The sequence below is a fragment of the Prinia subflava genome, chromosome 2, assembly GCF_021018805.1.
Source record: "Prinia subflava isolate CZ2003 ecotype Zambia chromosome 2, Cam_Psub_1.2, whole genome shotgun sequence".
NCBI classification, from domain to species: domain Eukaryota; kingdom Metazoa; phylum Chordata; class Aves; order Passeriformes; family Cisticolidae; genus Prinia; species Prinia subflava.
In genome coordinates, this window is record NC_086248.1 from 96,713,863 (window position 1) to 96,724,130 (window position 10,268).

The following is a 10,268-nucleotide window of genomic DNA, read 5'->3' on the forward strand; positions in this document are numbered from 1 at the left end:
ATCCACAACAAGCTATTCTGCAAGAAACAAATGAAATCAGACTGCGTGAGGAGCTCTGGTTTAGTCTTCAGTATTTTTCCCTGACCAGTGAAAGCAGAACACAAGAATACAACAGTAAAATATCACTTCAGTGGGAAAATATTTTTAAAAGGCAGCGCAAACCAAGAAAGTCCAGATCAGTAACATTCTTCTAGTTCCAATAAAATCTAGTTCAAATTATTTCTAGATCAAATAACGTAACTACAGAAGTGTTATGAAAAAACCAAGTGATTAAATTCTTTAAAACTCTAAAATTATAATATATTTCGTCTGTTTCCCTCCCCACTAGCAAGTTCCATCATCTCTCCTTTCAATCTTTATTGGGGATAATAGCCTGTTTCTCAAGACTTTTCCAACCTGTCTGGCAAGAGCTGTAGCTGTCAGTTGAGTCGAAGTGTAAACAGTTCAGAAGTACAAATGGCTCATTCTGAATTTGCACAGGAAAACGCCAGGTAAAGCAAGATCTCCAGGTACACTTTCTCATCTCACTCACCTTAAGGCTGCAAAACCACAACTAAGCAGTTCAAATCTTGCCTTCAGCAAGACACCCTGCAAATCAGCACACTGTGAGGACTTACAAGGTCTATGTAACCCTTTCACTTTAAAATAAAGGAACAAACCAACACCAGCATGCCTTCCACAAAACAAAACAGAAAGCAGGAGGAGGGAAGAATTTAAAAAAAGACAATCAGTCCCTGTAAGCCTACACCTCCAGGAAAACAAATACAAACAAACAATAATATGAATGCCCTGACTCCACTCGAACCTGTGAACGATCCCTGCACACCAGGATGGCTCTGCCATTCACATCTCCTGTCCTTCCACACTGTGCTGTTTCTGGGAATGTCATCTTTAAACATGTTCCTAGGAACTGTCAGGCAATCACAACTCTCCTCAGGTGACTCCTCAGGTCTGCTTCCAACCATCTGCACGTCTTGCCCACAGCCAAGAGGAACACAATTACTACAGAGCAGTAAAGCTGGAGGAAGAAGGGAGGGAAGAGAAAAAAACAGACATGGAGGTACGGCCAGAAGGGGGGAGAAAAACCTTAGGGTGGAATAATGGCCTGAGGGCTGACAACGCAAAGTGGGCAATACTGCAAGCAGAAGTGTCTGCCTCCTCAACTTAGAAATATGATTATTTCAGAATAAGAAGAAACTTATCCTTTAACCTTTCTTTCCTTTCCATAACAAGATAAGCTATAAGTTTTTCAAACTTCCCTTCCTGTGTTTTTTGCTGTTGAGGAAATGAGTAGCAGTTCCTTTTTAATTAAAAATGCAGAAATGGATTTATTTCTTTTTACTTGTCTGATAATCAGAGCTCTTTGGAGAAAAAAAAGGACAGTTACACAACACAGGATGACTGCAGCTCAGCTTAATGCCCAGACTGGTGTATTTCCAAGAGGAAGGGAATGGAAGAATCCAGGCCTGATGCTTAAGGTACAAATGAGCTTCACTTAATTTATGTTCCTAATTTAATAGCTACATAGGGAGCACCAAAGACAGAATGTTAACTTCCTGGACATGAGAAAAGATACATTTGATTCCATCATCTGTACCGTTAAGGCACTTGGAAAGCCATTAACATAATGTTAAAAGCAGATCTGCATACAAGAAAGGAAATTACTCCAAATGTAGGCACAGCTTCCAAGACAAACAGGTGCTCACTGAATGTCTTCTGCAACTTTTCAGTGTGTGCTGACCCACAGGTATGTACAAACAGAACTAAGCACAATAAAGTACTTTTCCTTAATTTGTATGTTAACTTACACATCATTTTCTTATTTATCAGCATATCAAAAAGAAAGTTTAACTTCACAACACATACTTCTCTCTTGCCCCTTCATCTGGGATCCCTAAACAGATTTCTCTGTCAAATCTCCCAGCTCTCCTCAGTGCAGGGTCAAGGGAGTCAGGTCTGTTTGTTGCTCCAATAACAAGGACCTGGGTGGTGGCAGCCACATTATTCAAGTCTAAGGGAAAGAAGGAAGGAAGTCGGTAGTCATACTCACTGTCCAGACTTTGTTCCCACAGCTGTGGGACTTTGCAGCACATGATAGTAGCCAGCAGAGATAAACTAATCAACAGTCAGAATGAGCTGTTCATCTCTGTCTCTACTACATAAAACTTACATTTTGCACAATCAAGCAAAAAATTTTAAAATTAACAGACTCAATAATTATTAATAAATTTATCAGGTTCCCCCATTATTTCTGTTTATACAACAGACAGGCTTATATAATGCTGTACAGACCACTTTGAAAATATTGTAGTAACACCCCTTCAAATTTATTATGATCTTCCCACCACTCCCCAGGCAAACTGTGTCAAAATAAGATAAATTACTGCCACTATCTCCTCTAAAGTAAGCACAAGTCACTACTGAAGGGAAGCAGACAGTGAGCCTGATAATGACAATCTGGTTTCAGCACTGCTGTTCCTGAAGCTCACCATCCATACAAGTCAGGAACTGGGCCACAATCCTGCGCTCCATGTCCTTCGATGCCACCTCTCTCTTTGGGGTGATCGCATCGATCTCGTCGATGAAAAGGACACACGGAGCACTGGACTAGGGAACAGGAAAGACTCACAATTACAAAATCACACTGATAGAGTGCATTGCAAGAAAGAAACGTTCCAAGTTTTCTGATCTGTAACTCTTACTGTAAACCTGCTGTACAATCAAGTCCTGGAACAATTCTGTTGCTCTTGCTGACAATCTGGAGAGCCACCACACTGTGAAACTTCACTGATCTGAAGCTATGGAATAGTTAAGGCATGAGATTTAAAATGTCTCTGCACACTGTCTAAAATTTAAATACACCTCTGTGTTGCCTTATGTTTTCCCTAAATACTCCATTGTGACAGCCTGCTGAAGTCCATAAATGAAAATCACACAAGAAAGGCCTGGTGTGCTTTGTTGTTTGTTTTGTTAGTGAGATTAGAGCTGTGGAACTTCAAGAATACCATTACTGACACACAGAATGAAACAAAAGGAACAGTAGGTGGTCACAGGGCTTCAATACTACTGCAGAGCCCAACCACACTCAAAGAGTAAAATCAAGCAGTGAGAAACTCCACAAGTGTTCTAAAATTCCATGAACTTCGTCAAAAGCCGTCAATAATACGGATTAATAATTAGTGTGACTACCATAAGGGTCCTTAGCTGATTTAAGATCATTAATATTCCCGAAAAGCACTAGCAGTGCAATGGAATACTTGAGGAAAACCCTGGAATCTCGTTCCAAAGGAGTCCCACGCAAAAACCCCGCGTGGTCCAGGCGCTGCTCTGGCTGGTCCCAGGCACCGCCTGCGCCACCTCGCGGTCATTCCCTTCCCCGCACCCAAATAAAGGAATCGCTGTCTCTTCCCCTGCACAAAACCTGCTGCCAAAACTAACTGGAAAAACTACCTAAGGGAAGGTGAGAGACTATCAGAAAGGCAAGAGATTTTATTTCAGAAATACTTTATGCAACAGATGTTATTTCTGTAACAGTAATTTAGAGCAATCTCGCCTTGATCACTACATATACAAAATATATGTAATTTCTAAAGTCTCCTTGCCATAACCTATGTAATCTTATGCTAAACAATTTCTTAACAAGGCTCTCTAAAAATTAAAATTTAGAATGAACAGGAAACATAAGAAACAGCTTCGCAATTGACCCTTTTGGCCTTGTTTAGAGGCACACTTTAAATACCTACACACAGTATGTAAGAGTAGAAAAATGAAATAAAGTTGGAAAACCAGAACATTCTCAGAGGTCAGGAACAGACAAGTCACCTCAGGAAATAAAACATCAGCCCCATACTAACAACCAGAAACATCTGCATTTCTTTAAATTAAAACTGTCTCAACCTGTTTCATTCTCTTTGCTTCCTACTACATCCAGAGGTCACACCAAAGCAAGACCTCAACTTTTCTCCTGCTCTTATCAAGTCTGTTCCAAATTTCTTGCTTTCTACCCAGACTGCCAAAGCCTAAAATCTCCCCTATTCACTCAAATTCCACACCATACAAAACTAGCAAAACCCCCATGTAACAAAAAGCACAATGAACTGCTCCTGATTTTTTTCTTTTATATATCAAGCCAAGCAGATCCAAATATGTAAATAATTTATGTTGCTCTCTACATTGTTATGATGAACCATCTTTTGTTGAGGCTTCAGAACAGTAAGCTTTGTGCTGTGTGACATCATGACAAGTACAATGGAATTCTGGTCGCAGGAAGGGTGACAACTCATGTGTGTAGCAGGATAAAGATTCACTCGCTCACATTTACTCAAATTCAAACCACAGCAACAAAGTATGAATATTTACAAAGAAAAAGACAAACAATTCACAGAGCTATTTCCAGTGGGTGCCTTACCACAGCCTGCTCAAACAGTTCCCTCAGTTTCTGCTCAGATTCCCCCGACACTCCAGACACAATCTCTGTCGCTGCCACCTTCAACATGGGGAGCTCAAGCTCCTGGAAGAAACAAGGAACATTTTATGATATATCCAGAGGTTAGAAATGCTGGCTGCCCTTGAGGACAAATACTTTTCAATATGACATCTTTCAAACCTACAAATTACATTCTCAAGACTAAATTGTTAGGAATTCTAAAAAAAGATAAGGAGCATCCTCCAACTTAAAATCCATAACAAAGTATTGCTTAGCAGTGTGGAAGGTATTCCCCACCAGGTTTGGGTCCCAGAGTCCTGTTCCAGAAATATCTATGCAGGATTGTACAACAAGGCACTTGTAAAGCTCACACTCAGAGCCTTCTGCTATTAAAATAAATAAATACAACTGCAACTTTAACAGACTGTTGCACAGTAGTGCTACAGGTTGTTGCAGCCTATTTCAAGCTCTTCGAATTACATATAAAAGAAAGCTGTCCCTAATTTAACATATAGAAACAAAATGAACCCTAATTTATGCAACTCAAGGCCACCAGAGACCCTATGGTGCTCAAAGAAGATAATTTGCCTAACAGAGCACTACTGAAAATCTCCTATTTAAGAAAGAAATTATTTAAAAAGCAGTCATTAAGTTTATTTCATCTCAAAGTTTTTCACTTGTGACATGCTTCTTTCCTCAAATGTAGTACCCTTCCAGCATACAAATACTTACTGAAGCGTTAAATATCATCACATTATTCAAAGGATTCTATTTTACAATAAGGCATTAGAAAGAAAACATCCTAAATCTTTTAATTAAAACATTTGAAACTATTTCAGAAGGGTGTTACCTACATTCAGTGATAAATATCACTATTTTCCTTATCTGCACTACAGAAGTCAGTAATTTACATGCATCTAAGTTTAAGCTTATAATCAGTAACATTTAAGGAGCAAATGTATTAAAGAAAAGGAAATGTCCATGGTTCTCACTGAGAGCCCTTCAAAGTCCTTAGATCTATATCCAAAACAGGAACAGTGGCACAGCAGCTTCACCATTACCCCAAGTTATTAACACCAGTAGTGTCATGTGCTCTGAAAACATCAGCATGACACAGGCAAGGCAAGATCAAGTTTCAGAATTCAGAAATCAGCTGTTTAACAGGTGCCACCCAACAGAATCGATGTAATGCCTCATAAAAGATGGTAAGGTTGAGTCCAGATTTGAAACAACAGTATGGTAAATTTAACCAAGATTATCTTTCATTTATACCCCTCTCAAAACACCTGTGCTTATGTTGCTCTGTTCTGGGTATGCGTCAAAACAATGAAATCACAATAAAACCTTGTCACTATGGCTCTTTATGTATGAGGTTCTATCAAGTAAGATTCAGATGGAATTCAAACGAAGGATGTAAAGATTAACATATTTCAGACTATCATAGGACAGCTAAAATGAAAAGCTCTAGTCTGTTCTGAAAGAAGACTATTCTCTTTCCCTCTGTGAGTAACTCAGAAAAGGCAGAGGCTGCACCTGTGAAGCCACCTCACCCCAGCAATTGCCTGTGCCAGCAGGGTCTTCCCACAGCCTGGTGGCCCATGTAAAAGGAAGCCCCGAGGCGGAACCACTCCCAAGTGGGTGTAGACCTCAGGATGGCGGATGTGAAGGAGCATCTTGCAGATTTCCTGTTAAGAACAAGAGAAATCTCCTTTTAAATTGCAGAAATTAGTATTTGCTATTCTTATAGGCAGGGCAAAATAAAACAAGTTCTGTTCAACAATCTGAATTCAATGACTGCTTACAGAAAGAATAATCAGAGAACAAGCAACAACCTCACTGCTGTTGGTGTAAGCAGCTCTGCTCAGTGCCATGCAGATGAACTCTGCAATATTTCTCCTCTGTCATTTTTCATGACACCTTTTATTCAGTGCATCCTGTAGCCCACCAATAAAATTTTAACTAACCTTTAATGTTTCATCATTGCCTCCTACATCCTCAAATTTCACTGAAGGGTGATAAAGCTCTGACCCCTTATTTCTCACTGTTAAGGAGGAAAAGACACACATTTAGCCATGGAATAAATGTATTTGTTAAGTAAACAAAATGTATTCAGCCTAAAGAAATAGCTAAGCACACAGAGTAATAATATTTTTTATTAGTAGACACAGGACTGCAATTTTTTTTTAGTACAACATTAAGGCTAAATTTCTTTAAAAAACTGCCTGGGGTCACTTCTCTGCACATCAGAAAATACTGCTTTGGTAACAGATTCCATGGTCTGTTACTATCGCTTTGTTTGGAGTAACACATCAATAACACAAAAATAACTTCTCACCTTTCTTAAGTAACATGGATTCAATTTCTCCATCTACATCTGCAAATTCTCCCTTTTTTCTTTTTGCTCTTCTGCCCTTTGTCTTCTTTCTTTCACTCTCCAAGACAGAAAATTCTGTTGATTTCTAGGACATAAAAGCAGAATTATATACAAAAAACCTTTCAAGTCAGTGAACTTCTGCAAAAATGTAGAAGAACAAAATGTGTGTCTATGATGCCTAACTTACACAAATTATGTAAATAAAGACAAGCAAGACAGGAACTTACGCCTTCTTTTTGCAGAAACTTTTTTGTACTTTGGATTTGTCTTATTTTTAAATGGGTTAATTACAATAGTCACTTTTTTTTTTGTTAAGAGAACATAGTAATGAGCAAAAAAACCAAACCAAAACCAATCAAACCCCTCAAAACTACTAACCAAAATCAGACACCAGTTATTTGCATGCCATGGAGGAATCCACTTCGGGGATGAATACAACTCTACAAACGTATTTACTCCATTGGAAACAATTTTTATTTCTACTAAGCCTTAAGGGAGGGTAAGAAAATGTTATTCAGTGCTAACACAAGTTAAGAGCATGTGAGAGAAGGACTATTACAGGATAAAAGAAATAAAAAGAAGTTTCTTGTTTTCCCCTGGGCGACTAAGACTCCACCATTAACTAAGGAACACCACCTGCTGTGGCTGCAGCAAGCCACAGGCCAGGTAGGCTGGCCACTGGCACATGCAATAAATAAAAGCTACCTCCCACTCATCTTTCTCTCAGCATGGGCACTAACCTGGCCCTCCTTCATACTGAGAACTACATTTCCCTCAAAAAAAATCTGGAAGAAACTCATTATTTGGTGACTTTCTACCTTCTGTACAAACATGCTTGAAATGGGCCAGTTCTGTTCATGCTCTACTTAGAACACCTTGGGTTTGTGAAACACAAAGTACCTCAGAAATCGGTTTCTTTTCCTCTCCTTCTCCATCCTCAGAAAGGTCAATAAAGAAGTCTTTCCCATCAGGAGTTTTGTCAATGAACCAGCCACCGTCAGAGATTCGTCTTTCACCTCTGGATTCTGGTGTGAGGGTGCTTGTCTGAGGTGCTGTCCTCACGTGAGGAGGGGTCTCCACTGGGTCATTTTTTGGAGTGGGTGGAACAGAATCAGGATTTCCTTTCTTGTATAAGCTCAGCAGGGAACTGTTCATCTGATTGGTGGACTGCAGATTTACACATTTGTAAAGAAAATACACGGGACAGGTTTTAACTTTGATTATTTACATTTGGAGGTCAATGAAAACTGTTTCATAAACATAATTCAGCATTATTCCTGCTGGAGAAAACAGGCAATGCATCTTTCAACCCACTCCTCTGCAAACCCAATGCCTGCATATAAACCTACACGTGGTGGCTGAAGGGGCAGCAGCCTTTGCAATTTACCCTGGAATGACTCCTGTTAATGGGCAGGCACCTCTTTTGGCAGAGGCTGGAGATGTCAGCTCCTTCAGTCACTTCATCCAATTGGCAGCCAAGTCCTTCAGGCTCTCAGTGTGCCTTCCTGACAGTGATTCCCACCACATTCCTCTTTTTCCTTCAGAAAACAGCCTCCTTCCAGCTCCACAGACACTCAGTTGGAATTGCTAACTCTGACTAGACCTTATCTCTATCTCCCCTTTTAAACTCTACCAGTGCAATTTCACAGCATAGACTCATATGTTATACAAATACAAACAATCATAATAAAATACAACTTACTAGATCTTCTGGATAATTATCATAGTCAGAGTCATCTGTGTCACTTCCAGTAGTCCTTAGCAGGGAAGGAAGACAAAAAAATATTAATTTATCAGAGCAGAACTGCAAGTAAGACATCTGTAAAGTAAAACAAAAGCAATTTCCACAATGTGGTTCCCCATAATCATGGTATGTAGCCTCATGCTGGAGAGAAATTCCTGACTCCCATGCTCTCAATCTTCTACTATGAAAAGTTTTAAAATGCATCCTTTCCAAGTGTGTGATGAGTGGGATCAACTTGCCAACCTGTCTGAAAGACAGACCTATATAAAAGTGATGCAGGTTCATTCTGATTCAGTTCACCAAGGGAAACAGAAGTAAATCACTGCTGAACCAGACCTCTGGCAACAGTGTCCTACTTTCCCACAAGATCCTTAAAATCTATCCCAGGTTAGAGCAAACAGCACTCCAAGAGGTTATGGACAGGGTTAAGAGTCAGGAAATCTCCATTCCCATCTCACACCCACTGGTGATTTACTCTGAATAGTCTGGTAGTCTCATCTCTCAGATATGGCCAGTATCTCTCACACCCAAAAACTATGAAGAACAAAACAAAGGAACTGAAACACATGAGGAGCAGGGCATTATGTGGAAAACTATCAAGGGACCCATAAGGTTGTCCATGACTGGCTCTAATATCTGCTTGTCTTCAGCACTAAAAAAGTTCCAAATAACTACAGTTAACTTCTGAAGAAGACAAGCCTATGGCAAACCAAGGATCCACCTGTAACCTTGAAACAACCAAAATGCAATAAACCAAACCCAGAAAGCTTTAAAGAAACAGTAACAGCAATGGCATTATTAATCTAGTGGTAAAAATTATCCTTACTCATTTTTCTCTTGTTGTCTTGCTCTTTTTGCCACATGTTCAGATTCTAAAACTGCCAAATCTTCACGTTCTTGTTCATTACTGATTATATCAAACACTGCAAGAAAAGGTTCAGCCATGTTAGGAATTAACAGCCAAAGCACAATCAAAGAATTTGGCATCTAGGAAACAGTATTAACAGATCTACCTTTTGCAACTTGTATTCTAAAGGCATTTCTTTTTCTTCGTCCGTAATCTACACTGTAAAAAATCAAAATAAACAGGTCACACCAACCAATTTTTCCCTCGACACAAGGTCATTCCCAGTGGAAAAAGTACATGGGAAGTTGATTCCCAAGCTTCCCCACAGGTTCTTATTAAACACCACCACGTGAAAATCATCCCAGCAAGGTATGAGTGTATTACTGCATCCTCTATCTCCTCCCCAAGGCTGCACTGAGGTGTTCTTTTCCCTCCTATTTTAAACTCACTGGGGTAAACTTCTACATGCTGCAAGGAATCTGCAGCTTTTTATTTAAAACAGAAAAAAATCAACCCATAAAAAACCCAAACCACAACTAGATCTTGTCATGCCAATGCATTAATAAAATATGAGTCATTAAATATCTCAGCAGAGGGAAACAATCTTATTGCTTCAATCAACCTCAACAACTGGCAATGATGGTGACATTAAAAAATTGTAACTTTCATAATAAATGCAAAAGAACAAACTAATATATTCTACATTTTGAACACAGGATATAAGAAGACAAATCTTGGCTCACCTGTAGGTTTTCTGCAAATCAGATGCTAGAACTCCAATGTCAACATAATGTCCACATTTACTACTTGCAAGATACTGAAATGAAGAATTTTAAGCAGGGAATAAAATCTTTGTCAATCATTTCACCAGAACAGC

At 39.3% G+C, this 10,268-nt stretch overlaps 1 protein-coding gene across 1 annotated transcript in view; it reads right to left on the minus strand.

The window, feature by feature from the left end:
* Nucleotides 1-10,268, minus strand: part of NVL (nuclear VCP like) — a 38,114-nt gene that overhangs the window by 25,867 nt on the left and 1,979 nt on the right. The window contains exons 2-12 of the mRNA XM_063391111.1: nt 10,135-10,208; nt 9,558-9,610; nt 9,371-9,467; nt 8,503-8,557; nt 7,701-7,967; nt 6,762-6,885; nt 6,391-6,467; nt 5,977-6,111; nt 4,409-4,510; nt 2,490-2,607; nt 1,867-2,011 (exon numbers count right to left, since the gene is read on the minus strand). Of these exons, the coding sequence (XP_063247181.1) occupies nt 1,867-2,011; nt 2,490-2,607; nt 4,409-4,510; nt 5,977-6,111; nt 6,391-6,467; nt 6,762-6,885; nt 7,701-7,967; nt 8,503-8,557; nt 9,371-9,467; nt 9,558-9,610; nt 10,135-10,208 (1,247 nt within the window). The remainder of the gene's footprint in view (nt 1-1,866; nt 2,012-2,489; nt 2,608-4,408; nt 4,511-5,976; nt 6,112-6,390; nt 6,468-6,761; nt 6,886-7,700; nt 7,968-8,502; nt 8,558-9,370; nt 9,468-9,557; nt 9,611-10,134; nt 10,209-10,268) is intronic.